Below are 26,841 nucleotides of genomic sequence, written 5' to 3'. Positions count from 1 at the left end.
AGGCGGTGACTCCTGAAGGGATGCTTGGTGCTTGTATGTTGATGATTCATCGACTTAGCTACTCTTTACCATTTTTGCGGATGTTCAGATTTTTTTGGTTCAGGTTTATGTGAAATTGAGGTCCATCGTCAACATTCATGCCCGTCTAAATGCAAGTCTATACAGATCTACCTCCGTTCTACTGGCCGAGCGAAGCCTTGGCAGCCACCTCACTCGCTGACACCTTGCCACTCAACATGTCTTTGGAAGTCGAGAGGATTGTGGACCAATTCTCGAAAGTCGTGTAGGGCATTCCCCTACGCTGGCAGTAGGTCACCAGATCTGCAACAACATTAGTTCGTTGTTTCGGAATGTGGGTTCAAGTTGGGTTGGACAGATGATTACCTTTGCCTCTCTTGGCGAAGAGAAGATCAGTTTCCGCGGCTGCAGACAAATCTGAAACACCGTCTCCAGCATACAGAAGAATCGGGCGCTCTCCGTCAGGCAATGCCGCATAAGGCTTGATTTCCAGGGACTTGTCATGCCCGAAGTGGCTGGTGAACGATTGTCAGTAAGGTTGGGGGAATACTAATTGGATTGACAGTCGTTCACCTGTCATCGTGGTACTCAATCTGCCAACCACCCTCACTGTTGATATCCTTGCCACCTCGGCTCACAGGCTCGTTGGAAATGATGGTGAGGTGACTGGCTGGCTTGTGACCGAGGAACTTCTCCAACAAGGCGCTGATAATGGGTCGCATACCAGATGACAGGATGACAATGGGAACATTGTTATCCTTGGCCCAGTAGTAGAATTCCTCAAAGTACGGGTCCAGCTTCATGTTCTTTAACAGGATCTCGATACACTCGTCGTAAGGGGTCTTAATGCTTTCAAGCATCTCGCGGAAGGCATCTCTATAAGGAAGAACGACTCGTTACGGCTTGCTTGTGAAATAGACAATACCTCTTAACACTCACCGAAAGCTCATAGTCTCATTTAGGACCTGGTTGCCCAACACCAGACGCTTTTCCCGGCCGAAACCAAGGGTGTCGATCTGAGTGGCATTAGTGAAGATCTAGAGAAAAGGAGCGATCCAACATACCATGAAGTCATTGCCTGCGATTTTGATTAGTATTCAGGTACCGGCACTTGGTGGGGAAGCACCTACTGTCGTCGACTGTAATTGTCCCATCAAAGTCGGTGAAGAAGATGAGCTTAGGCTTAGTCGCCAAGTATGGGAGAGTGTTGGAGCCCATGATTCTCTGTGTATTTATAGCAATAGAAACGAATCAAAAATATGTACAATCCAGGGAGTGAAGAAAAGCAAGTGCCGAGATTAAAGATATGTTCCTCGATACGGTGACTGGGGGTGGGTCGGAACGGCACCGCGGGCTAGTCGATCAGCCAGATTTTCCTTGTCTGTTTATTTCAGGTCGAATTAATCTTGATCTATATCATGTCTCGTCTGCGCCAGGCCCTACAGCGCGTCTTCGGTGCGACCCCAACACCAAGCGCCTTGCGCCCTCGAACCATTGACACGAATTTCTCCATTATAAGAGGTACTTGTGTTGCACCGCCTCTTCCCAACATCGGGGCTAACGAAATGCGTAGAGGGAGACCGAGTTATTTTGCACGGCAAACAACCATCATTGTCAAAGGCCTTGAAGCGAGGTGAAAAACTCCAGACTCCTCGTGGGGCAGTGGAACATGATAGTATCATTGGGAAACGGGTCTGGGACACGGTACAGTCTCGCAAAGGTCAATAGCACCCACCTTTCGGTATTCCCTGGGCATCTCACTAAAGCTTCCATTGCATCCAGGCCTGAATCTCCGAGTCAGCCTTCCAACGTTAGAAGAATACGTCGCCCTGACCCCTCGCTTGGTCACGCCGGTATGCGCATCAGTCCTACGGATCAGACACAGATACATTGGACTCACGCTATCCCAGTAGATCTATCCACAGGATGCGAATTTGATTGCTTCCCTTCTCGACATTCATGTCAACACTCCTGCCGCTGGCGAAATACAACCTACCATGGAAATCCTCGAATCCGGAACAGGCCATGGATCTTTGACACTGCACCTGGCGCGTGCCATTCACGCTGCCAATACCACTCCTCCGCCTCTTCCATCGCGATCTCAGATCAACTACCTAGAGGGCCGTATCACCAGACCGAGTGAAAAGGACACGGAACCAACAGGAGAAACCCCTGCCGAGCAAACTGCGGATCCAGTACAGGAGGAATGGGATGCATGGCGAGCGCAGCGCAACGCCGTCATTCACACAGTCGACGTATCGTCAAAGTTCTCTGCGCTGGCCGAGAAAAACATCCGGGGATTCCGCCGTGGAATCTACACAGGTAACACCGATTTCTATGTGGGCCCCGTCGAAAACTGGATCGCCCAGCAGAAGCAGCTGCGAAAAAAGACTGGCCTGGCTTCACTGACTGGAGGAAACCCTGTCGACCCGTTTCTTTCGCACATTATTCTAGACATGCCTTCCTCAAACTTGCGGATTCCGCATGTTACCCCGATGTTGAAGCGTGATGGCCTCCTGGTAGTGTTCGTGCCTAGCATCACCCAGATTGGTGAGTGTCTGCAACTCATCCGGGACCAGCGATTGCCTCTCATTCAGGAAAAGGTGATCGAGCTTGGCTCTGGAATCAGCGGCGGCCGCACATGGGATGTGCGTTTCGCGACCAAAAAGTCCGGCGCCGACCCAGCAAGCTGGGCTACCCCTTCAGATGCTGATGTTGCCGCCCCTGTCGAGACTGACGAACAGTCCACCGCCTCTGATACTGCCTCTGAGATGTCCACAGAGGAGCCTTCCAAGGAAGGAGGGTCTGTCTTGGTCTGCCGGCCCAAGGTCGGACTGCGCATCCAGGGCGGCGGCTTTGTGGCAGTCTGGCGGCGGATCGAAGACCGTTAAGTTCTCGATCCGACTGTCCCAAGCATTAAAACCTTGTACTATATACCTTGTATTCTATTACATGTCCCATATAGACTGCGCCCAATTGTACCATTTAGAGAATTGTGGGAATATAATCCAAGCTATGCTTGAGAACATGTCATAGCAAGAAACAACTACTTCACAGCTTCGCTTTACTCTCGGTCTCATCTTCATGAACAGCGGTGTCTACGACACCTTCACCCTCAACGCGCTCTACCTCCTCCTGAGCAACCACCGCCTTCGTCTCGGGCACCTTGCTGAAAATCCATGCCTTCACATCGGTAAAGAACCTCTCCGTCGTCTCCGGCAACTCACCATGCAACTTATGATAAGCGCCTTCATAAGAACAAAACTTCACATCACCACCCTTCTCGGTCAAAACCTTGGCAAAGTCCTTGGTCGCAGGATAACTAGTAATGAGATCCCCATCACCATGCCCAAACCAAAACGGCACCTCACTCATCACCCAAGCTCCAGACCCAGCCGCAAACATCCCCTCTAACCAAATACCTCGATCCAACATGCCGGCCAGCCCCTCAAAGGTACCGGTATCATGGCACAGCGTGTCAGCCACGAACTCCTTGACCACTTCCTTGTTTCGAGATAACAGATGCGCATCAAGCGGGGAATACCGCTGCTTGTGGGGGATCAACTTTGCGACAACTCGCCCCGCTGAGACCACCAGCTTTGAGGGGCGGGAGGATGGATCGATGGCGATTAGAGGGGAGTACAGAAGCACGCCGGCGAACTTGGGCCGGCTGGATTTGTCTTTGTTGTAGGGTGACTCTGGGTGGAACATGTAGTTGAGGACTTGGCCGCCACCCATGCTGTGACCCATCAGGAACAGAGGCACGTCAGGGCGGGACGGTAGGCTTTGCAAGAAAGAGTGGATGTCTAAGAGGACTTGGGAGGTTGGCCCTGTTTTACCGCGGTCACGGGGTTTTTTCACGCTGCGGCCCCAGCCTCTGGGTTGTGATTGTTAGAGGGTTAATAGTGAAACAGACCGGCTTCTTTGGTGGTTTTTTTTTATGTTGAAATACCAAGAAAGGGTTTGACCTTGCTGGTTAAGCACTTACCGCTGATCAAACGACCTGACCTCGATACCTGCGGATACCAGTGTTGGAAAAAAACCATGGTAAGCATTGCCTGGGATGGGTTTGTGTCAATTCTCCGTCTTACGGACGATGGGCTATCTTGGCTTGTTGCCCATAATAGACATGATCGACTCACAGTGGTCACTAAAGCCATGGATAAAAGCCAAAACAGCAAGTGGAGAGTCACTGGTCTATCGAGTAGGTCGCATTGTTAGCTTCGGAGATCCATCTCCTGATCTTGAACTTGGAGTCTATCTCGGCTTGTTCAGAGACTCAAGCGTTGCAAATTCAGACATACCTTCCATGTCTTAGCATACAGTTCCAGGCCGTCCGGGGGAGTATGCACGCTTTCTTCTGTGCTCATTTCAGCCGATGGAGCTAGTACAAGAGCTTGAGAGGTGGTTAGAGAAGAGGGTGTCCTTTTTTTACATGGATGTAACGGGGGGCCACACTAAATGCGTCTCAGATCCACAAGTCCCAAGATTTATCATCAAACCCTAATTATACCAAGTTATGTCTTGACACAACTGATATACAGAAACAAGATCAACAGCAAGACTTCAATCCAAACATCACGGATTTTCCATTGTCTGGATAGTCTGGATAGATTATGTGCCTCTTTGCTCTGGCGAAATTTGCCGGCAACCTTGATCGACGGTCAATTTCCCTTAAATTTTTTTTCTCTTCTTCTGCTGTTCTTTGATTTCTATCTGTATCAAGTCATTCCTACCCATCCCAGGAGACACGACATAGCACCTTTAACTCTCGGGGAGCATCCGAGGTTCGCCTTTTGGCAAGAGCCTCTAGGAATCCGCGGGTCTTCGGACCCTGCTTGGATTTGATTGGCTCCTGGCCAACCTTGCAGTGACCAATCATCTTTCGCCAGTGACATACTTCTCAAGGGCTACTATATCATGTCTGAACCCGCTTGGTTTTCGTTCCCTTTGAACCGTAGGATCTATGCTATTTTATCTTATCAAAAGGGGGGCCATCGAAATTTAAGCCCGCAATCTCACAATCTCTGCTGCACCCCAAGTATTCAAGGATGTTCTCCGCCGTTTCTCAGGTGGTTGCAAACACTCACCAACCCGATGTTTCATATCGATCCCTGGCATTGCCGGCGAGTGAAGATAGCCCAGATATCCGCCAGACATATCGACCATTCAACCTCGACGACAACGCATCCGAGGACTGGGTGAATAGTTTGGACTTAGCCACCGCGACGGACATGGCAGAACATAACCTGCGGGTTACAAACGAGAGGCTGAAAGTCCCAGTACTCTATGGCAGTCTTCGCAAAAGATCATATTCGCGACTAGTGGCATTGGAAGCTTCCCGGATTCTGTTCCGGCTCGGCTGTGACGTACGCGTCTTTGACCCCGAAGATCTTCCCGTGAAGAACGAGAGTGATACCGCCCATCCCAAAGTACAGGAGCTCAGAGAACTCAGTCTATGGAGTAATGGACAGGTCTGGGTTTCACCTGAGCAACACGGCAATCTAGTGAGTGGGATCTCACGATAGTCACAATATTGAATGTATCAAATACTTATCTGCGTTTCTGCAACGCTAGACCGCTGTGTTCAAGAATCAGATCGATTGGATTCCGTTGACTACCGGAAGTGTTCGTCCCACCCAAGGCCGAACGCTGGCCATTGCCCAGGTGTGTGGGGGATCCCAATCATTCAATGCGGTCAACTCTTTGCGTATCCTGGGTCGGTGGATGCGCATGTTTGTGATCCCGAATCAGTCTTCGATCCCCAAGGCATACACACAATTCCCGGAGGAAGGTCAGCCAGGAGATCAACGACTCATGCCTAGTGGCAACCGAGATCGTCGAGTGGATTGCATGGAGGAGTTTGTCAAATATACGATCCTGATGCGGCCTCACATCAGTCTTTTTAGTGACCGTTTTAGTGAGCGAGAGGAGAAGAAGATGAAAGAGGCGAAGCTGAATGCCTCTTTAGCCAGTTTAAAAACATCGAAGTAGCTAGAGTGTATCCAAGAGACAGTACATTATGGTATAAATACTCGACATAGTTTGTTACGTCGACTAACAACTAGACGGCTACTGTACGGAAAAAATTGTTGGATATGGAAGTTGTCTAAATCTGTTAGCGCATTTCGGTCATCTAGTCAGGCAGTGACCAATCACAAAAAGCGAGTGACATGCTAGCCATGCTCTTGGTTGCTATGTAAATTGGCCCAAGGGCTCTGAACGAGTTCTCTCACAAGGGAGAGTCGCTAATGTGGTGTGGTATTGTGGCCAGCATGATTTGATTTTCTCGTCAAAAGTATTCCCAGCTAACAAGTTTACCCACGGCCAGTTAGTGCTAAACGGGGTCCGTCTCCGACGATGGAGATGATGCGTCAGTTTCGGAAATATCCTTCTGGATTGTGGGCTGGGCATAGTGCTCTAGTGATAATTCAATTACCGAGCATGTGTCGTACGTTTTGTCTGTATGAGTTGTTCAAGGAGAAGTTGCTTGAGCGGTGGAAGACAGGGAAAGATGATTTAAGGCAGCAGCTTGAAGCGACTATTTTAGGTGCTGGTGATGGGGGGGTGCTTCTTGCTTCTTGGTTCCTATTCATGTGGCCAAGACAAGAATGAGGCTTGCAGTTGGTGAACAGATAGGTAATATCCAGTTGGGTCTGAAGGGAAATCTTGTTTTACCATCCCGTGTCGGGGCATTGGATGTTGCTCGAGACGCCCTCTGGAAGGAAGGGATAGCTGGGATGTTCAGGGGGATCTGCTATTACTTGCGTGGCAGCGGTTGTTGAAGGTGGACTCTCTATTGGGTGTGATGAGGGGGCTAAGATGTACTTGTGCCATCACAACGCTTTATAGTTGGCAGGGCTGGGGATCATTCCATGCTAAGTGTTCTACAAGATTTCTCTAAGGGAAGAGATTTACTCTTCTCCTTATGTTGTCTTAGTGCAGACCCCAAAAAGAAACATTGGATGTGTCTACTAGAGGCGTATTTTGCAAAGGTGCTGCAAAGTACTCTTCATCTTCCACCGTGACATTAGAAGGTGCGTATACTGCAGGCAGAGCAGGTTCCTGGAGACTAAGAGCTAACGTCAGACTCAATAGCTCTTCAAAAGGGCGACACCAAAGAAGATTTGCCGTATGTTGTGCTTATCAGGCTCTCCGACTCCCGGGCCTGTTCTAGGTGCTACTCCCGTACATGTACATACCCAATGTACGCAGATAGTAACTAGTCCGGGGAATCGTGCATGTCTCACAGAGTCACGATGCACATGCATATGGCCAAGATTCCATGACAAGGGCATCGTGGTCCACATTTATCAGCAGCTCTACTGACCGGTCTACAAAAGGGACATAGAAGACTGAAAACGAACAAAGCCACGCTCTATTCTGGATTGGACCTTGCAGAGGAAGAATGGCGCAACAGACACGTGCATGGAACAGACAGAACTCCCTACGCCTGAAAAAAAAAAAAAACGAAAACGAAGAATAGCAACCTCGTCACGGGCAAAACGCAGATACCCTTCACCACCTGTTCCGCCCGAACACCAATCCCCGATCCTAAGCGTCGTGAAGCCATCTCAGATGAGGTCAGAGATTAGGTGAAATGAAACCGAGATAAATCAGGAAACTTAAACGGAAGAAGACACAAAAGATGTAGAGGGCGAGGTTGAGGACAAAGAGGAGGGGTTGGATGGAAGAGAGCACGGAAGGGAGTAAATGGAGACTGCCACGCCGTTTCACTACATCCAACGGACACGAGGCAAGATCATCGACCGGTCGAGAAACAGATACCCCGCTAGCAACTCAAGAGGATACAGAGGATGATAAACCAGAGGAAGTGGAACAAGGACGTTCATAAGCAGAAGAGAAAACACAAAAAGAAAAAGGAGGACGTGAAGAAACACCATAAGACGGCTGGCCAGAGAGCCACCACCCAAAAGATTCCGAAATAACAAGCACGAAGGAAAGAAACCGGTTGGAAAAACACCCCATCTCCGAAGATTTCAAATGCTCCATGTCAATCAGTGCCGTTGTGGCCCAAAGTCTGCCTCTACCACCTTACCCTTCTTGCCCTTTACCGTAAACTCTGCAAGCAACGCGACGTGATCACTGGGGAAGTGGAAATTCGGGAACCCAGGCACGCGGCGCAGATATTCCTTGTCGACTTCGCCGAGCAACGCCGACACGTGAAGAGTGTTGGAAGAGTACCAAACATAGTCGAGAATGGCAGTGAAATCGGAGGTGTAGTTGGTGAAGCTCAGTTCTCCCATGGAGGAATAGGCTGACTTCAACTTGAAGGGATGTGTCATGCCAACCCGGCTGAGGTTCCCGTAAAGTCGCTTCTCCAGATCGGGATGCGCTTCGGGAAGTCGTCCAGTGGAGATCAAGTTGTAAGCCGCAGACCCCGGTGAGGAGTTGAAATCACCGCACATGAGAACAGGGATCTGATCACCACTAGTGTACTCCATCGACGGGGCTGGCTCGACCACGGGCGCGGTCTCTGCGCCACTTTCGGCCTCTGAGAAGCGGAATGCGGTCTTGTCCATACAGGCGGGCCATTTGGCGTAGTTGTCCGAGAGTTTGGTAATCTCCTCCATCAGAATCGCCGTCTGGATGAGCTTGACGTCCTTGAAGGCCGGATCCCAATACAAATGAGCGTTCACACTGATGAAGCGAGCACCAGTTTGCCGGTTTTCCAAGAAGATCACAACGGCGATGTGGTCCTTCTGCCACAGTCGATTGTAGATATCATCTTGGCCCTTGGCGTCGGGTCGACGGACGGCTGTCTGACCGAAGTTGATCAGTTGCTTGTCCAACAGGATGTACTTGCTTCCCTTGAAGAATGTAGCACATCCATCGACCATCCGGGCGTCTTCCTCTTGCATCCCCATTGCACGACCACGCGGCCAGTAAACACCTTTGTAGTCATTGTAGGCAAGCTGCTCTCGGAAGAAATCGTTGTAACTTCCCTGATCAACTTCCTGAAGGCAAACAATATCTGAGTTGTGGGATCGTAGTTCGTTGAGAATAAGCTCGCGGCGGTATTCCCAAGATAGGACACGCGAGGGCACATAGCCGTAATGCGATTGGGTGGCAGAGGAGTCACACAGAGTGTTGTATGACAGTACGGTGATCTTTTCCGTATTACTGTTGGACGAGGTTGAAGTGTCATCAAGGATCACCCAGTCACGGTCAGGAGGAGGTAGGTGGACTTCTTGAAGTTAGCCAGAAATCCGACGCCAAGATGCTCGAAAGCGAAAGGATCAGTTAAAACACACCTGGCATCTCTTCTCTCAGGTACCTGATGAGAGCCTTGGTTCCGTCCTTCATGATCTGAGATTTGAGGATATCGTTAAGGGGATTGCCCTCGATGCCCAATGTTTCCAACCGGTAAAGATACCCCATTTCGTAAGGGAGGGTGCGAATGTTGTTATCGAAGAGAAGGAGTTTCTTCAGGTTTGAAAGCATGCCCAGTTCTTCTGGCAGCTCGGTCAATTCATTTCCCGACAGATCCAGATGATTCAACTTCCGCAGTTGTCCAATAGCCGGAGGCAGCACTTTCAACTTGTTAGAGTTGAGGTACAGCTTCTCAATGAAGCCATAGTTGAACAACGAGGTAGTCAAAGCGCGCAATCCTTGGCCACCGAAATCAAGCGCATTCCAACCCTGTCGGCTAGCTGGCTTTCCTGCTGGGGCACCATTGCGCCCCTCTATCCCATTCTCAGTGTCAGTGTTGCTGGAAATGAGCTGAATTCCTTTCGTCTGTTGGGCAATGACACGGGCATGGTAGTGGGGAGAAGTGGCTTGTCTCGATTCGGCCGCAAGCTGGAGCTGCTGCTGCCAATGCTCGTTCATTGATTCATCAAGATCTTCGTCCGCGGTCGGTACTCCGTTCTGCAGATGCGTCGAGGTGAAATGAGAAGCTGTCGTAGTGGCCAGTGCGCCGCCGGGGAAATTGTGTTGATGGGTAAGGTTGTGGGTCGCTTGAGTGTGATGAGCATGATGGTGTGGCTGCTGTGTGTGATGAGAGTGGTGGGTTTGTGACTGGAACTTCGGAATCGGCATGCCAAACCGCTGGTGGGCTTGACCGCCATTCATCATGACATGCTGGCCTTGGTGGGTTTGGCCGTACATGTTGTTGAAAGGACTAAGAGCCGCAGCCTGGTTTAGGGCAGGAGATCGGGAGGGGGAGGGGGTGTCGGTATTGAATTTCAGTCGACCCGTCGGAGAATTGGTCCCGTTTCGAACGATGTGTCGCTGGTGAGGGTTCTGCTGTGCTTGAGCTTGGAAGTAGAACTGCCCGGCCCCAGGCTGCTGGAACCTGTAGGTACCATCTGCCATTTAACGTGGCAGACGAGACCGTGTTTTGTTTCCCTGGTGGAAAACCTGTTGGTTGGTGGGCGGCGCTAAGTTGAGTTGGGTCGAGAAGAGGAGAGGAGAGGATCGGAGACGGTCTCTTCTCTTCTTCCACATAGAGGCCTAAAGCAAAATCACCTGTATCAAACCACGATTGAGGGTTGCCGGTGACTTTGGTACTAGGAGTGTCTTTAGGTGTGCAATGGAGCGGTACCTCAGGGCGATGATTGGGCGGAAGGATCAATAAGAAGGCGTGATCGGAAAGGTAAAAAGAGATTGGGTGACGGGGAGTCGAAGAAGATTCAGTGGTGCAAGATTGACGCAGCAAAGATGAGCAAACCAAACGATTGTCTCCAGGTCGATGAGGACGTCTTGAGATGACACTGGTGGTTTGCAGCGAGACGGGAGTCACGGGATCACGTGAATCGCCGCAAGGGCCAAAGTCTTTCCCAGCTTTGATGAGCTTGGCTTGCCAAGACACAGTGTTTCTCAAATGGTTGCTCTTTTTTGGGGGGAGGGAATCGGTTTGGCATTGATCATATGTTCTTCATCTATCCCACACTTTCACGTTACTTTTGCGACCGATGAAACTGTTTCTATGAGAACCAGCCACGTGGTTGACATTGCCTGCCAAACACCATGGGCAGACGCAACTATCGTTGGCAAGCCGGATCTGCACCTGATTTTTCATTCTGCCTAGACATCTTGTTTGAAGCTAGCTAACATCAGGGGGACGGAGGAGTTCTCCCTACAAGTGAAAGAAATTTGGGCTTATCAGGGATCTCAAACCCATGGGGTGTGGCAAAGAGGGAACCCAACCTTGACCAGAGGATTAAAAGAGTGAAGAAAGGCCCTGAGCTATGCTCAGTCCTCGTAATATCCAACATCTCTCCAATTGAGTCTGATCTCTTTCATTGGTCCTACATGTCAGAAGATCATCGCGTCTTTGTGTCAAATCAGGTCAGCTTTTCCCCTTGGCGGGAATGACTTGGGCGAGACAGAACAGCCAATAGGTTCCTTTTTTTTGCTCAATTCCGCAGATTCCAAATCGTATGATGAAAGACAGAGTGCCACCTTGGAACGCCGGTGAGGTGTATCACTATAGTCTTCATTGGTGAATACCTTCAATATACCATCCTATGACCTCTTTACGAAGCAGAAAGACTGTTGACTGATGTTGAATGATCTTGAGTGATGTCTGAATACTCCGTAGAGGTTTCTTTAATGATAATTTCCCTCGTCAAATGGCACCTGGGCAGACTCTATTTCAGCCCTAGTGAACATAGAGATGTCGTTCATCGCTTCTGCGAGGTAGCACAGCCCTACGCAGTATCCACGCATTTTCACCAAAGGGACAGCTCCAACGGATTCATCTGGCCCTGGTTTTCCCATCTACAGTTGCCCTTTTCTTACCGGTCAGATTTGCCTCTTCTAGTCCGCCAACTCCTGTGTCTTGACAAATCCAACGGGTCCTCAAAAGTACGTGGCAAACGCTACGGTGTCGAAATTTCGGATCATTCTGCAGGTACAGAGGATGTTGTATGCGTTGGAATTAATACCGGAAAGGGCACGGATCACAGTGCAGACGATCGCGTGGAATAGCCGATACCACAAATGCCTGCCTAGACTTGGCATAGGGCACGGGGTAAGCCGGTACATTTCCAAGGTTGTCTCAGATAGAGAGACAATGAGCTAAGGCCCAGACTGCGGATCCAATTATGAAATCACGAATGGATATGACGGGTAGAGATCTCCGACGGGTGTGTATCCAGTGTATTCAGTGTATCCAGGTTTACCAGGAAAAATTAATACGTTCGTTGCCAGGTGTACGGAGTACTCCGTACATAATTTGCTAGTGATACTTTTAGATTTGGATGTATCTTATCAATCAGAAGGGAGCCTTCGATCAGGTGTTCGTTGGCTCCTTATATTTGATTCAAGAGGCTGACAAGTGAGGATTCATTATTCTCCTAGATAGGTCCAAAAAGTAATCTGCTCAGCATAACTATAGTGTCTACTCCGTACCCTGGCCAGCATGTCCCTTTCCGGCGATCGATGGCCGGGTGTAGAAGTCATGATGTCAATGATATAAAAATCGGAAAAACTTCCAACTCTTCAGCACAGAGGGTAAAACAACATATTTCAGGAGGACCAGGGGACTCTAATACTAATATTTCACGGAGTTAAGTATTGTTACTGTTACCGTGAAGAGACTAAACTAGACTCAAGTGGATATTCAACTTCCAGGGGTCAGACCTGCTTTTCTTTTCTCTTCTCCTCCCCCATTTGTTCTTGAACTCCGTGAAGATTTCCCTGTTCAAGGTATTGACCTTGTATGCACAACTAAAGGATTATCTTTAGCAGTACTTTGTTCTTGACGTTGAACAAGAAATTTTCGTCAGCTCTGCACCCGGCTGCACTAGGGACTATTTCCGAGCCCGCTTTGATCCCCATCACCGTTCCTGTTCGATTCCAATTTTGTTTTGTTTTTTCTTTTTGTTTATTCTATTGCCTATTTCCCTTCCCTTGGAGACATTTTCCAGTCAAAATATAAAAAAGGCCTCCAGAAAAAAGGCATGCATCGTTCATGAAAGCTTCGCTTCAATCGTGCGCCGAGAATGCGACCGGACCCACAATCTTCAGAGTCATAGGGGGCACCAATCGATATACGTGAGGAAAGCGATATGGACATTCTGGCACTAGGGTTCTCGGGTGCAACCGCCTCCGGCTCCGATCTGCACTCCAAGTTGAGCTCGACACTGGCCGCAACCTCCTCTTCGTCCCTGACTTCACTTACGGACTACTCAACATACCCTGTAATGCGCCATGGAGGCCGCACTTACTTTCGCGACCCGGAGAACGCCTACCCTTTGCCCTGCGACATGCCCGAGATCCATCGCCAAAGCCTGCGCACGTTGATGCTGCTGCGCGTCCTCGGCGGCCCATTTTGCAACCCCCATTTAGCTAATCGGCCTCCCAAACGTATCCTGGAAGTCGCATGCGGGTCCGGTTTGTGGTCTGGTCTGTGCCATGAGTACTTCGCCCGGAATGGCCACCCCGATGTTGCCTTTGCCGGGATAGATGTAATCTCCATTGCGCCGGATATGCGCAAGCAGGGAATGAACTGGCAATTCAAACGTCATGACCTACGCCGACCCCGCTTACCCTTCCCGGATGACTATTTTGATTTCGTATTTATCAAGGATGCCGGCATGTGTCCTTCCAGCCCCGCGCAATCTGCATCTGGCTTGAGCGAGCCCCTACGGGTGCTGAAGTCCGGGGGGATTCTCGAGGTGTGGGATTCGGATTGGAGCCTCCGCTCGCTCCTGCCCAATCCGGCTCCGGCACGCAAATCCCACTCGAAAGAACAGGAGGTCGCCGATGCCACGGCTACCTATACATTCTCCTCTGCCACACCATTCACACGAGCGCAGAACAAGTTCGTGGTGGATTATAATTCCTGGGTGCAGAAGTCGTTTGACCGTCTTAAATTGACAGCGCTCCCGTGCGCGACCATCGGTCTATCTTTCAACTCCGAAGTGGACTTGTTGGAAAATGTGGACAGTCGCCGCGTTGCAATTCCACTGGGTGACTGGCGCTGGGAACGAGATAGCCAAGGCAAGGATGCCAACAACAGTTCACGAAAGAGCCTGACTCCAGAGCAAATCTCCATCCGGCGCACGGCTCTCCTCACTACCATACAGATGATTGAAGGGCTGGAGCCGATATTGATGGAGTCTAGTGGAAAGAGCCGTGACGAATGGGACCGATGGTGGGCTGCCATGACAGCCGACCTCTTGCAGAAAGGGGGACTCGCCAGCGGCGAGTGCCTTGAAGTGAGCGTTTGGTGGGGTCAAAAAAGATGAAACCCTTGAGTCAATTCGGAGTTCCGGTGGGTAAAAGTCAAGTAGCGACCATTCTGCACTTTATATTGGTGATACCCCCCAATTTTATTTCTGTCTTTCGGGGTTTCTAACATGCCAATGATCTAAATATTTCTGGAGTAGAGGTGAGAGCCATTGGTATACTAGGCCTCACTTCCATATCGTTTTTTCAGCGTTCGGTACCGCTTCAAATAATACCTGGGTTATATTTTTATCATGTCAGTTACCATCAACGCAAAATTGTTGTGATGGGGACCAAAGAAGTTTTTGCATGACGCCTTGCTATGATAATGAGAGGTGAATCTATGCACAGTGTATCTAGCCAGACACTACCCCATTATGGGTGCAATGTATAGAAGAACGACATGTACGGATGATTCCACTGTGCTTCCAAATGATTGCAAGCCAGCAACATAGGCAGTAAAACACGGAAGATGGTTGGATGCGACAGGGCGATATGATAGGGAGGGACGTAGAGACCAGTCTTACAGCGCTTCTACTTCTGCAGTGACAATTAGCAACATATTCTCAATTGTAAATCAGGTACAGGGATGAGAATCCCAGCGCAAAAGACAGCACCCACCTTTCTTCACAAATTCAGCCCTCGCTATACCCTTGCGGATTTGCTCCTCGTCGGTAATGTGAGTCTGACTTGTAAACGCACGGTGTAACCGATCCCGGAAATACTGGTAGCCTAGAGGATATTCCCGTCCTAAGAACAGAAGCTCTACATCTCGGGGTTTTAGCATGGAACAGATGACCGGTGCAGGGGTTCGAGTCGATACATGACGCGTACGGCTTCACACCTTTGTAGACATTTATGACCTGCCGGCGCAGCTCAGGATTTACCATGGTTGCTCCATCTAAGAACAAGGCAGTTCTGGTAGAAAGTTGGTGACGGGGATGCGGTGCAAATGAAGGTACGCGGCTGACTCCGCAAGGCACGTCACCGATAACACCCGAAGTTTCTCCTACAGGTGTTTTAATATGCTACAGCTATCTACAGATATATAGCCTGCCTTTGTAGCAATTTGGACATTCTGTCTTTTTGCTTTTCTTCGCACACTTGCTTAAGATATTGACACAAAAGAAGAAAGAAAAAAAAAACACACAAAAATGATGTTAATGCAGCATCAAGGTCAAACTCCCCTATAGTCACGCGGGGTTCTAGCCGAACCGACCTCGGCCTAAGCTTCTGGTTATCATTTATCGGAGAGCGCTGGATGAACTGTCTATCCACAACTATTCGATATGCTTCCACAATCGGCTTTTCGAGCGCAGCTGTATGCCCCAATCTGTCTGTACTCTAATGGCACACGTCGTCTCTTCTCTGCGACTTCCGCGGCCTTCAAAGTCCAAGAACCCTCCGATTCAGTCTCAACCCCGATCAATCCACGATGGCTTACAGCAACCAAGCGAAGGGTTGGAAAGTGCTTGATGTTTGGGATGAAGCCAGCCCAGATAGATGAGGGGGGTAGGATTCTACAGCAACTAGCCAAGGAATGGCGGGAACTGATCGCTGGGGGTGAGGGATTCCTCACGGACAAAAAGCGGCGTAGTCTTTATCGCCATCATGTGGTCTGGGGGGAACAGGTAAGAGTTTGGGCTATGTTTTATCTCCCCTGTGCATGGGATTCAGTAATGCTAAGTCTGCTTGTGATGGATTAGGACACTATGGTGAGAACATTCGTGCTCCCTACCTGTTGCGCTTACTGGATGGGCTATATTGGATTCTTAGAACGAAGCTAATCCGGACAACAGGGTAAGCCTCGTCACTTTGCTTTTGTATTTACTCCTCGCCAATTCATGGATCATGCCGTGTTAACTAGTCTAAGGCCACGTCAACAATGTTGCCTATGTTCGATACGCCGAAACAGCTCGAGTAAACTGGACGCGCAATATCGGTAATCATCTCGATACAGCAAATAAGAAAGAATGGATCAATATGCTTGGTAATACAGGAATTGGGATCATCATGAAAAGTATCAAGATGGACTATAAATTTGTGCGGTATCCCTGAGACCCGAAACCCACCCCGGTGGGAAAGCAAATGAATGGGCCTATTTACTCACTATCACACAGCCCATGGAATCCCCAGACAAAATTACTGTGTATCAAAAGTTGGTCCCAGACCCGTCTAGGCATCTTTCAGCCCAATCGGCATTCCGACTCGAAGTCATGATCTTATCTGAAGCGCACCAACGGCTTGCTGCTCGTTGCTTTGAGGATATAGTGATATATGACTATAAGAAGAACCGCAAGACTGTAGCTATCCCGCCATTTGTCATGGAGCAGTTTGAGACTATGTGGGAGCAGCAGGAGCAGGAGAAGGAGAAATGGAGGCAGCATATTGCTGATATCGAAAATCGGGTTCGAAGTCTTGAGCTTGAAAGCTGGGATCGGGCGGACGCTGTGGAAGACAACGGGTCTGCGTGATAATGATTACAATTGGGCAGAAGCATCGACGAATGGAATTTCTGGGGTCATGGACGACGATGTTTCTTTCTTGGGCACTTGCTTGACAGCTGCAGTTCTCTGCTCTTTACAAATCCACATTCGAGGTCTCATGTATGCCAGACCAATTGAATATTAGATGAGGAAGGGAACGTGGTCATACCATTGATGGTAGCAGCAGCAATAAACCGGTATCTCATTTCAAAAGTGATCATGGCAAAATTGGCCTAGGACTCAACCCTGGTGTAAGCAGTACAGAATAGCACCCGTGGGCAAGGTATCACATTATGCATGTACCAAGAGAGTTATCTGGGTCTGACCCGTGATCAACAGCAACCCTAAATCAAGATCAAATTGCTTTCTTGGTTGTTCTATAGGTCCTAGCGCTGGTTCTACCCGTTGACATAGAAGCCTACAGACATCACTGGGTGGGGTGTATCATTGAGGCTCTCATATCATCAGGGAGCCACTAGCTTGTACAGTCTACAACATTTACAGCATGATGGTCAATTCCCTGCATGGTATTCATACCGAGTTTCAATCCTCCCCAATTAAATAACTCAAAGCCTCAACCTCTTTGCAATCTCAATGCCCTCTGCAATAGATCCCACCCGGGCGTCAATCGCAAACCCTTCACTCTCCAACCTTTGCAACTCCGCCGAAAGCTCCGACACCGGAAGTGTGAAACACTCAATAAACTCATTATCCTCGAGATCAGGCTTTGGATTCTGATTTTCCGGAAGAGACATGTCAACCTGAACGTAAACCATGTTGAAGTTGGCATTACAGAAGCCTGGATCTAGACAAGTATCCCAAGTCAGCTAAAATACAGTAGTCAAACGAATAACTAGCCCACGAACCATTGTACATAATACCAGTAGTCTTGTCAGCAATACCAATGTACCCGGTTTCTTCTTTCAGCTCTCGGACTGCAGTTTGTTCAATTGTCTCCCCTGCATCGATCAATCCCGCGGGGAGCTCTATGACGACTTGGTCAATCGGAGGCCGGTATTGCTTCTCCAGAAGGATCTCAGGGCCATTTTCCTTATTCAGAAAAGCGACGATGTTGACTCCATCGACGGGTGAGTCTGTCGGCCTTGTCTATGATTTGATTAGGTCTTTTAGTTGGATATATATAACCTCGACATTCGTACCTGGCGCTCCGCGGACTCCCAGTCTCTCTTGATTCCATTGGGATCGATGTAACTAGTTTTGACTAGTCGTTTCCATTTGGCATCCTGGCAAGTCTTGGGGCTATAAGTAGCTGAGAGTATAGTCAGACTAGGAACATATATACCAGGGGTTCTCGTGAGAGAAACGTGGACTTGAGATTTGTCATTTAATGAGTTGGCCCCTCAGCTCTTCAGAATGGGGATTGAACTGCGAGGAATTGAGAATTTGGTATTATCTTTCCAGAATTCTCTCGATTGATTGCAACCTTCCGAGGTGGGCACCCCTAGAGGTGCCCGCGAAACACAAGATGACTAATGTGGTGCTCACCTTTGCAGTCCTGGGGGTGTTATATTGTGCTGATAATTTTTTTAATCCTAATAAGATCACACAGTCCCGATTCTTTCCATCTTTAATGATCACTCAAATGATCTTTTTTGACTTGAATTAGATGGATTTCGGATTATTGAGACATGCTTGCCCCCGACCCTTTCTTTATGTACTTGTCTTGAAAAATTCTTCTCGATCCTCCGAGAGCACAAGCTAGCAAGTTCCACCATACGGTCCACAGAATGATTACCACACCTAGTCAAGCTTTTGGAGCTTCCATATATCACAGTAAACTCATTGAACTGCTTCAAGAATGACCACACTTGGGTCGTGTCTGATTGGCAGCGTCTGGGAACTCCTTGAAAAAACCATCATCTCTTTGGATCAAGACGAGATTAATTTGTCCTCAAGCTTATCCCCAAAACAGATACACTGGCTTTTCTGAAAATTATACAATGTCTTAGTCAATGCCGATAATTACCATCTAGCCGGAATTCTTCACCAGGCCGAAGCGGAGATCAGTCTCTTCGGCACGAACCTATATTCTCTAAAGTAGTTTTTTGAGACATACCACCTGAGTCCTAGCTGGGCATCTTTTATTAATTGTATCCCTTGGAATTACAACGTTTAGAATATTCTTTCCACAGGTGCTAGGGAGCTCAAGAATGGCTTGCTTCTCGTTCCTGCTACGAAGCTTGTAGACTAGCTATGCCTAGATCCCATGAGAAGAAAAATAAGAACCCCTTGTTTTAATGAAGGTCCCGAGTTGGACCCTCTTTTACAATCATCTTGGATCCGATTGTCCTTATGGTACTCCGAACTGTGTGATTGACCGAACTACTTGTCGTGATAAGAGAGAGGAAGACGGAAAAGGAAACATCGATTGGTTCAAACTGTTAAATGAGGGAAAAGGAAGCGGGAAGACCGATCGAGGCGAGGATGAACCTTGGAAGGTACTATCTGGCTTGGGCAGAAAGGCTGTTTTTACCTACAGAGAAACGTATGTTGTCAGAGTTGTCCCGATTGATTACCTGTACTAGGAGGGCGGGCATCTGGGCAGGATACAAAATACCTCGTGTGGCGCAGAAGGAGCTCTGGAGTGTCCAGGTCAGCAGCATGGGCTATCTTGCACTCAAATCACTACATGGCATCACTCCTGTACATTTTGAATTGAGACTTCAAATCACCCCCACCCTCAGACATTCCCTTTGCAGCATCGTGTTCTAGGGAGAGACTTGCTATGAAACGGCAGCGCGATCATACACGCATGACAATGATATAATTGCACATATGTTCTCGGTCCAGATGTTCCTTCACTTGTCGACAATTATGGAGTCAAGCCTTGTGTTGCTGCCTGTAAGACGCATACCACCCCGGCGCTATCGTTGCTTCGGGATGTGAAAAGTTGATCGTGGACGTACTCTTGGGGCCAATATTGGCCTCTTTCTGTTAGTGATGAACATGCAGGAGGAACATGAAAGGCTTTGTAGAAGGGAGCGGTTGGCAATAACGTGCCCCGAAGAGTCTCTTCAGACATAGATTGACGATGGGTCTCGTCGTATTGGAGACTTTGGTGACAACGGGTTTACATAGTCCCATGTAGCTAGGTCAGTACATAGCTAGGTTTTTATGTGGTTCCAAGCGGGGTATAATAATCTGATCCTCGTACTGGCCAAAATCAGGAAAAACAAATGTGATTTCAACGGGGGATGGAATGTGAGCCTCGGGGCATACAACGTTTTCATTCATTGTGAAAATTAAGATCCATCCCTTGTTCTTTTCTTACGGATTTTCTTACGGATTTAATGTATGCCTTTTGTGTCTTAAGATTTCTCTAGTCACTACCGTATGAAAAAGAAGGCCCGTTTCACAAAGTGAAATTTGGGCATGTCAGCCTTATTTCCGATGTGTATTTCGTACACTATTCACATCTGTAGACAGTATCCATGTGCGTACCTATGGAGTTGATACATTCGCTCTCACCTATATGTTTAGGTTCCTGGTTGTTCAGGGCCAACTGATATACGGAGTATACACTAACTACATGCGGCCCAAGTAAACTCTAAAAAAAGATTTGCCTTGAACAGACGATTCGATGGATGATGGGACTATGAAGGGCTCGAAGCTGACATTCGTGGGAGTAAATACATGGTGCGATCGAGATCGAGATACGTTCACCGGTTAGCCGAGATTTCGTTTATTACCGAGACACTGCCTCAGGAGGCGAGAACTGGAGCTAGTAGGAAAAGCGAAGGGATCGACCTTTAAAAACTTGAAGTTTATCGGACCCAAGCAAAATCCGGTTCTAAAAGAGACTAAGTGGACACGCTAGTGGAAGTGTGTAATTTTCCAGAATTGCCCTTTTCTTCAGAACTCTGGATTAGAAACCCACATGTTTAGAGGGCCAAGGCAATGATCGAGGGGGTTAAATAACATAAGGTGCTACCATTGTAGGGCTCACCGCATATACACATAAATAGCCCAAGTCATCACCAAGCCCGTCCGGCCGATCTTCACTGCGTTTGTGGCTGATCTACAAACCCTCTCCAGGGCTGCCAAGCCCCGGGTATCGGACAGGAGGGGGAGGACCAGAATTGGCAAAAGCTGTACGGAGCACGGCAATTTGACATCTATTTTCTGCGAAAGAAGAACCTCGTTAGAGAGGTAATCGAATGTTTGGATCACTCAATCTCGATCTATCCTCAAAACGTCATTTGTAAAAAGGATCTAGACCTATGCTCGTACTAGAACAGTAGAACCCGTGCGGAGCCTTTCAGGAAGATGCACGAGATGGCCGAGCATGTGATGATCCCAGGGAGAATGTGGCCAACCTTGTTATTACAAGTTGAGATACACAAGCTTCATTTCCCCCATACTAACTCCTCACTCCTATCCCCCAATGCTCAGGATTGCGTGTCTATGGCCTAGAGGCGCATTGATCTACAAACTAGCCCCCCCCCTAATGAGTGGTCACCCTACCTGATCCAAGGATTCGCAACACAGATCATAAGTCCGGCGCAAGGATGACCCCGCAGCAGACGGGTCAAGAAACGGACGATCGTCAATCCAGTTAGTTATTTTGACAGCAAATGCCGGTTGGTGATCGAACCCGGCTTCCAAGTTGATCAGTACGTTGTAGGTTGTATTCCATAGTTACTAGCTTATCAGCCCTAGTCAACCCCTTGGCACTGAGGCAACGGAGATCACTCGGTACTGAAAACCTTCCTGGATCAAACGCAGACACACTTCGGATTGGTCAATGTGTAGGTATCCGCGCTGCATAACTTGGCAACTGCAGCGGTTGTAGCTAGGCGTGACCTGTCAATCAGCCCTTTTGTATCGTAAGATACGGAGGTGTTCAGAGTAAGAAAGCTTGGCAGGGAATGCGTCGTGCTGGATGTGATTTTCCATGCAGAAACTCCAGATCGACAAAAGAAGCCAAGATTGATAACCAGGAGCTTTTCAACTGAATTTTGCCATCTGCTCCAAGTACTCCGTAAGTACTCCGTACTCTCCGTACTCTCCGTACAGAGTACACAGTACCAAAATAAAATAGTGGCAGATGGTATTGAAGCTTAGTACCGCCTACCCAAAAGGCGCCCGTGATCGACACTAAATGACAATACCAATACCAATTCTGTTTCTTTCGTCTTCATACAATTCCACCTGGGCACTTTTTCCCCTTCACGTTTCCACGTAGAGCGTCGTCTCTTGCCTTTCTCTCTTTTTTTTTATTTTTTTCATTTTCCTTATACATTTACTGCCTTTTTCTTTTACATCCTCACTGCAATACTAACTACGCTATACTATTTCCTTCACCAATCACATCCAATTTTAGTCCGTTTTCGCCTTTTTCCTGGTCCCAGTCCTTGGCTTCATCCCGCCAAGCTGACTCGGACCTGGGTTTCGGGCTCCCTCGTCCATGACACGCTCCGCTGCATCTAGGAAGAACCAGAGCAATCGGCAGGAGAATGGCCTCGTCGGTCCCGGCAAGAAAGTAACCAAGCAAAAGTCAAGCGGCCATCTCAACGGCCACTCGGGCAACGGCTCTGCTACCGGTCCGGACGCGTCTGCTCACTTCGATTTATCTGCTGTACGATCGACTAGCGATACGACTGTGACATCTCCGACAAGCGCCGGCAAAGGAGGGGATAGCACGAAGGCAGATGGCAATGTGCGTGGGATGTTGAATGGACACAGCAAGGGTGGAGAAATGGCAGCTGCGCAGGGAAACGGTGATGTCGCCCAGAATGGTGGCATAGCAGGTCATGCCTCTCGCAATGGAACCTCGAAACGATCCGGATCCAATGCCTCGATCAATCCGCTCCAGCTCGCATCCACTATCCTCAAATCGTGTCCCATGTACGACACCATCGCCATCTTGATTTTTTTGCTACAGCTTCCACCAATGGTCTTGACTCTGGTGCAGTTCTTGTTCGCCTCCTTAACTTTCATGCCTCCGAGTGGCGCCGCGGCTGGTTCTTTGTCGTCGAACTTCGATATTTTTCAGGGTCCGGCTGGGACGCCATCTCTGGGGACGATGATTGCGATGGATGGGTTTTGCATACTGCTCTGGGGCCTCCTCATGTGGACTTGGGCGCAAAACTTTGCCATCGATCTCGCTCATGTCCAAGTTGCTATCACCTTGGGTGGCGGGGGTTCTGGGAAGAACGGCGGGGTCAATGCTCTCTGTGTCGGAATTGTTCTGTTTCTTCATCTTGTTCGCAGTAAAGGCATTCAGGAATTTGTCTTGGGTCATCTTGTCTCTGCTAAACTACTCAGCCCCGATCTCCTTTCCCAGTATTCCCACCTGCTACCCGCCGAGTTCCGACGCTCCGAAGCACAAACGTCTCCGAGCTGGCTCCGCAGCCTTCTCGCAGTGCACATCCTTGCACAAGCTGGAACCGCCATGGCACGACGTTCGATGGCCAAGAATCGGTCGCCGACACCGTTACGGACCGGCAAGCGGGGCGATACGGAGGCTTCTGCGGGGTCACAAGGACAAGTTGATTCGGCTCTGGAATCCGCTGCCAGTGTTTCGTCTTCTTTCGTGGGACCTGATGGTCAGTTGAAAGATGGAAAGGATCGCTTCACATCAGCCAAGAAACGCAGACGGCAAGCGAATCAAGTTCGGAGCCGACAGCCGTTCTGGGCTGCACTTGCCAGTACAAAGGTCACGGTGATGAGAGAATATGAGCATTCGCGAGCTGCCTCTAAAACAGCCCGCAATCTCACAATGACGGAGGAGGATCTGCAGGGTGTATCTCTCGACGACGGGTTAATATGGATTACGGATATGGATAGCTCTTCGATCAAATTCGCCGCGGGGGAATTTACCGATGACCCCCCTGTGTCGGGTTCCTTTGAAGCCGGCCGTTTGGGTGGAGACATGGAACCGTTCTACGTCTGCGTCAATGGTGCGCTCTGGGCTACCGCTTCGATATGCAGGGTTTCAGATGCCAAGGGACCGAGTGTCGTCCAATGGCGGGGCGAGATCGCTGGGCTTGCTCCCAACTGCGCCTACACATGTGCTTTTGTACGAAGCGATACCGACGAGGAAATTTGTGTCATGAGTGTCAAGACGCCCGCAACGACTGACACAGAGCAAGGTAAGTTCATGTTGAATGATGGGGTTTTTTTCAAATTGGTTTTTTTTTTCAATAAGCTCATTGCTTGAACAGTCGTTTCCACGGTATCGACACCACCGCAGCCGACCTACCGTCCATCATCCCCCACAACAACGCTCAAGAACTCTATTAGCAATGCAGAATCCAAATTGAATGAGAAGCGCAACCGCCTGAAAAAGACGAAGAACGACCACAAAGCTGTCATTTCGAAAATCCGGAAAGAACTCGAGAACTTCAATACTCGCCTCCACAGCGGTAGCGATGAGAATCGCCAAAAGCAGCGCTCGCTTCAACTAGAACGAAACATTCGGCAAACTGAAGAGGCTACTGCAGCACTAGAGATACAACTCGACACCATGGAAAGTGTTCCGAAGGAGGAAATGGAAGAGTGGTCGGCGCACAAAGCGGATTTCGATCGTGAGGTAGAGCTTTTCAATGCGACCAAGGAAGAGGTCACTGCTGCTCGGACAGCTGCAGCTCAGCAGGTGGCGGCACTGGAGTTGGAATTGACACAAGCTATCCAGAAGCGCGAGCGTCTCCAGGGTCGCCGCACCCGGGTGAACGAGCAGTATGAGCGTATCATCTCGGCCAACGCACAAGGGTTGAACGAGAGAGAACGTCGGGCTGCCGAGCAATTTGCCAGAGAGCAGGACCAGTCAAAGATGGAGACCAATTTCCATGAGCAGTTCGGGAGCATCAGCCAATCTGTGCAGGATTTCCAGCTGCGCACGAGTCAACTCTGGCAGCAGGCATCTGCAATTGAGCAGTCTATTCAGCAACAACAGCAGCAAATGCTTCTGGAGTCTGGTCCTCTCACCCCCGAAGGCAACTTGCCAGGCACAAATCTTCTACTAGAGACCAGTGGTCTGTCGTTCAACGCATCTACGACCACTGCACCTAGCGCTCGATCTCTGTTGGGGGCTCTCAGCTTTCCTCCTGCGAGGTCTAGTCCACTACAGATTTCGTCTTCTCCAGTCTATGAAATGCTGTCAAATCCAACAAGCCCATCGCAAGACCTTCCCTTCCTCCCACAGTTTCCAAGCTCGCCCGCCGGCAACGTGGACTCATACTTCGGGTCAGGCATCAACAACCGAGACCGTTCGTTCTCCAACCGCTCCACTCGCAGCAGCCAATACGGCTCTGACTTCTTGGACACGAACCGCTTGCCACCTCTCCAACTTGACCTAGCCGAACTGCTTGGTGAGACCAAGTCTCGCCCTGGGTCCGATGGGAATGGTTTCCTGCATCAAGGTGGCCGTCCGGTTTTGAGCCCTTTCCAGCGAGCCGTAAGTCGAGGTAGTGGCACTGGTAGTGGTAGTGGCGGTAATGGCAGTGGGAGTGGCAGTCCGCGTTCATCGCGAGACTAGGTCTCTCGGCGCTTGCTTCCGCGGTCTCAACCCTAGCCGCGCTTTCAAGTTCGTGCTCGATCTCAATTCCATGTTTGTCTTCCGAGAAGTGGCCTCAAGTTTTGTGTGTCCGTGCTTTGGTTCCGTCCGGTTGGATTCCCCGCCTTGTGCTAGTGACTCTCTCTCTCTCGTCGGCCTGCACTGTGATGACTCCTGGTTTCTTGGGTCATTGTGGTGGTGTGGCATGCATCTCGCGAAGAGATGGCAATTCTATGGATTCGATCGAAGTGAGATATATGGCAGTTCTGTTCCCAACACCGAAACACAAACGTGTTCTATATTCGGTTCTTGTATACTCTCTCTCTCTCTCTCACACACACACACACACACACACACACAAAAAGCGTAGACGCATCAATATCATGAAAGCATTTCTCATCTTCATTTTTTCAACTTTACTAAAGATCATACAATGCAAAGACCATCAGAATTAGCTGTGATACTATATGTCTAGTCAAGGGTCTATATACAGCCCGAACGCCACATTTCCCAAGAAATAATATATACAATGCTTTGTCAGAAGACACAACGAAGCACTTTTCCTTCGGGGCTCAGATGAAACCAGATATGCCAGACAACTGTCCCAGCTCAAAGTTCACCTCCCATCCTCCAAAATTTGGTATTTGCATATGCTAAACATAGCCGCTCGGGCGAATGCTCACCCAAGGCTTTGCCGTCCAGCCCCTGCGCCGAAACAGACCCAGAGCCCTCGATCGCCCGGACAACAGTACCCAGCACAATTGAGTGATCATGCACATCAATCTTCTCCGGATGCAGGGTACATTCAAAAACAAAAGGAAAGTCAACCCCATCACTCGCAGCTGCTGCATCCGCCCTCCGCTGAAGAATAGGAAGTGGTCTTTGAAAATGTCCATCTTCGTTCTCAGTAGGCAAAGCCGCGAGCTCAAAATCCCCATGTCCTTTCAACATTGCAGCGAGAGTGACATTCCCCTTAGAGAAATCTCTAGCTAAAGTCGCAGTCGCCGGACCCGGTGCAAGCAAATGAACCAGGAACCGGCGCGAAGCAAGTAGCGCATTCAATGTCTCCGATGGGCGGCGCACGTTGAAAGAGATCACAGGGTGCGGGGTGAGAGTGACAGTGTTGAAGGAGGAGACTGTCATGCCGCGGAAAGATGTGGTATTTTCTGGGCCGGAGGGATCGGTTGCTGTTATGATTGCGACGGGGTAGGGGACTCGACGCATGAGGAGGCGGACTTGGTCGGATATAGATATCGTAGGTGTTGAAGATTGTGGCACAGTGTCTGCATTGGATGGTGTGCTGGCTTTCCCCGTGCAAGCTGTTTCTTTTAGAGGGGTTGGGCCGTTGCTAGTATATCGTCGGTGATCGCATCGTGGGCGGTATGGGTTAAGTGGTGCAGGCGGAGAGGTTCGGAGGAAGAGATGTGCTCCCAGGAATAAGGGTGTAGAGTTCGTAATGTGTGATAATTCTAAATGGTTTCCATTAGCACACTTGACAGAAGCACTCGAAAACACATCATGACGGCCTACCTCCGAGTCCTGTCCGAGCAGTCCCATGCGCGACTGGAAAGGCGAGCTTCATCCCGCCGGCCTAGAATTGACGGAGGTGTGAAAGGTGCT

The 26,841-nt window shown here is 49.3% G+C and overlaps 12 protein-coding genes across 12 annotated transcripts; 6 read left to right on the top strand and 6 right to left on the bottom strand.

Moving 5' to 3' along the window:
* Nucleotides 1-178: 178 nt before the first annotated feature.
* Pdw03_1041 (Phosphoserine phosphatase, putative) lies at nucleotides 179-1,236 on the bottom strand (the record flags this gene model as incomplete). Its single annotated transcript, XM_014679286.1, has 6 exons — nucleotides 179-321; nucleotides 385-533; nucleotides 592-894; nucleotides 958-1,034; nucleotides 1,083-1,096; nucleotides 1,149-1,236. The coding sequence occupies 6 exons, from the start codon at nucleotides 1,234-1,236 to the stop codon at nucleotides 179-181; spliced, it is 774 nt and encodes a 257-aa protein (XP_014534772.1).
* Nucleotides 1,237-1,436: 200 nt separating this feature from the next.
* On the top strand, nucleotides 1,437-2,909 carry Pdw03_1040 (tRNA (adenine(58)-N(1))-methyltransferase catalytic subunit GCD14; the record flags this gene model as incomplete). Its single annotated transcript, XM_014679285.2, has 4 exons — nucleotides 1,437-1,539; nucleotides 1,592-1,738; nucleotides 1,801-1,871; nucleotides 1,932-2,909. The coding sequence occupies 4 exons, from the start codon at nucleotides 1,437-1,439 to the stop codon at nucleotides 2,907-2,909; spliced, it is 1,299 nt and encodes a 432-aa protein (XP_014534771.2).
* Nucleotides 2,910-3,069: 160 nt separating this feature from the next.
* Pdw03_1039 (Alpha/beta hydrolase, putative) lies at nucleotides 3,070-4,388 on the bottom strand (the record flags this gene model as incomplete). Its single annotated transcript, XM_014679284.2, has 4 exons — nucleotides 3,070-3,895; nucleotides 4,007-4,076; nucleotides 4,161-4,215; nucleotides 4,323-4,388. 4 exons carry the CDS (start codon nucleotides 4,386-4,388, stop codon nucleotides 3,070-3,072), a joined length of 1,017 nt encoding a protein of 338 aa, XP_014534770.2.
* A 681-nt stretch (nucleotides 4,389-5,069) lies between these two features.
* Nucleotides 5,070-6,012, top strand: Pdw03_1038 (Arsenic resistance protein ArsH; the record flags this gene model as incomplete). Its single annotated transcript, XM_014679283.1, has 2 exons — nucleotides 5,070-5,525; nucleotides 5,596-6,012. The coding sequence occupies 2 exons, from the start codon at nucleotides 5,070-5,072 to the stop codon at nucleotides 6,010-6,012; spliced, it is 873 nt and encodes a 290-aa protein (XP_014534769.1).
* Nucleotides 6,013-8,036: 2,024 nt separating this feature from the next.
* Pdw03_1037 (Transcription factor, putative) lies at nucleotides 8,037-10,356 on the bottom strand (the record flags this gene model as incomplete). The annotated part of the gene is made up of 2 exons (XM_014679282.1): nucleotides 8,037-9,226; nucleotides 9,294-10,356. 2 exons carry the CDS (start codon nucleotides 10,354-10,356, stop codon nucleotides 8,037-8,039), a joined length of 2,253 nt encoding a protein of 750 aa, XP_014534768.1.
* A 2,699-nt stretch (nucleotides 10,357-13,055) lies between these two features.
* On the top strand, nucleotides 13,056-14,237 carry Pdw03_1036 (SAM binding motif containing protein; the record flags this gene model as incomplete). The annotated part of the gene is made up of 1 exon (XM_014679281.1): nucleotides 13,056-14,237. The coding sequence occupies one exon, from the start codon at nucleotides 13,056-13,058 to the stop codon at nucleotides 14,235-14,237; it is 1,182 nt and encodes a 393-aa protein (XP_014534767.1).
* Nucleotides 14,238-14,398: 161 nt separating this feature from the next.
* On the bottom strand, nucleotides 14,399-15,107 carry Pdw03_1035 (Complex 1 LYR protein; the record flags this gene model as incomplete). Its single annotated transcript, XM_014679280.2, has 4 exons — nucleotides 14,399-14,453; nucleotides 14,745-14,757; nucleotides 14,839-14,982; nucleotides 15,062-15,107. 4 exons carry the CDS (start codon nucleotides 15,105-15,107, stop codon nucleotides 14,399-14,401), a joined length of 258 nt encoding a protein of 85 aa, XP_014534766.2.
* Nucleotides 15,108-15,506: 399 nt separating this feature from the next.
* Pdw03_1034 (thioesterase-like superfamily-domain-containing protein) lies at nucleotides 15,507-16,141 on the top strand (the record flags this gene model as incomplete). The annotated part of the gene is made up of 4 exons (XM_066099786.1): nucleotides 15,507-15,848; nucleotides 15,924-15,932; nucleotides 15,994-16,017; nucleotides 16,091-16,141. The coding sequence occupies 4 exons, from the start codon at nucleotides 15,507-15,509 to the stop codon at nucleotides 16,139-16,141; spliced, it is 426 nt and encodes a 141-aa protein (XP_065957513.1).
* Nucleotides 16,142-16,230: 89 nt separating this feature from the next.
* On the top strand, nucleotides 16,231-16,691 carry Pdw03_1033 (thioesterase-like superfamily-domain-containing protein; the record flags this gene model as incomplete). The annotated part of the gene is made up of 2 exons (XM_014679279.2): nucleotides 16,231-16,260; nucleotides 16,338-16,691. The coding sequence occupies 2 exons, from the start codon at nucleotides 16,231-16,233 to the stop codon at nucleotides 16,689-16,691; spliced, it is 384 nt and encodes a 127-aa protein (XP_014534765.2).
* A 578-nt stretch (nucleotides 16,692-17,269) lies between these two features.
* On the bottom strand, nucleotides 17,270-18,048 carry Pdw03_1032 (MutT/nudix family protein; the record flags this gene model as incomplete). The annotated part of the gene is made up of 4 exons (XM_014679278.1): nucleotides 17,270-17,508; nucleotides 17,570-17,810; nucleotides 17,864-17,956; nucleotides 18,007-18,048. The coding sequence occupies 4 exons, from the start codon at nucleotides 18,046-18,048 to the stop codon at nucleotides 17,270-17,272; spliced, it is 615 nt and encodes a 204-aa protein (XP_014534764.1).
* Nucleotides 18,049-22,131: 4,083 nt separating this feature from the next.
* Pdw03_1031 (Ubiquitination network signaling protein, putative) lies at nucleotides 22,132-25,239 on the top strand (the record flags this gene model as incomplete). The annotated part of the gene is made up of 3 exons (XM_014679277.2): nucleotides 22,132-23,818; nucleotides 23,891-25,122; nucleotides 25,204-25,239. The coding sequence occupies 3 exons, from the start codon at nucleotides 22,132-22,134 to the stop codon at nucleotides 25,237-25,239; spliced, it is 2,955 nt and encodes a 984-aa protein (XP_014534763.2).
* Nucleotides 25,240-25,830: 591 nt separating this feature from the next.
* On the bottom strand, nucleotides 25,831-26,803 carry Pdw03_1030 (putative oxidoreductase; the record flags this gene model as incomplete). Its single annotated transcript, XM_066099785.1, has 2 exons — nucleotides 25,831-26,690; nucleotides 26,752-26,803. 2 exons carry the CDS (start codon nucleotides 26,801-26,803, stop codon nucleotides 25,831-25,833), a joined length of 912 nt encoding a protein of 303 aa, XP_065957512.1.
* Nucleotides 26,804-26,841: the final 38 nt, after the last annotated feature.

Source organism: Penicillium digitatum, chromosome 4, assembly GCF_016767815.1.
Source record: "Penicillium digitatum chromosome 4, complete sequence".
Lineage (NCBI taxonomy): Eukaryota > Fungi > Ascomycota > Eurotiomycetes > Eurotiales > Aspergillaceae > Penicillium > Penicillium digitatum.
The sequence above is the reverse complement of the archived record's forward strand: the minus strand, read 5'-3'. Positions and strand labels throughout refer to the sequence as shown.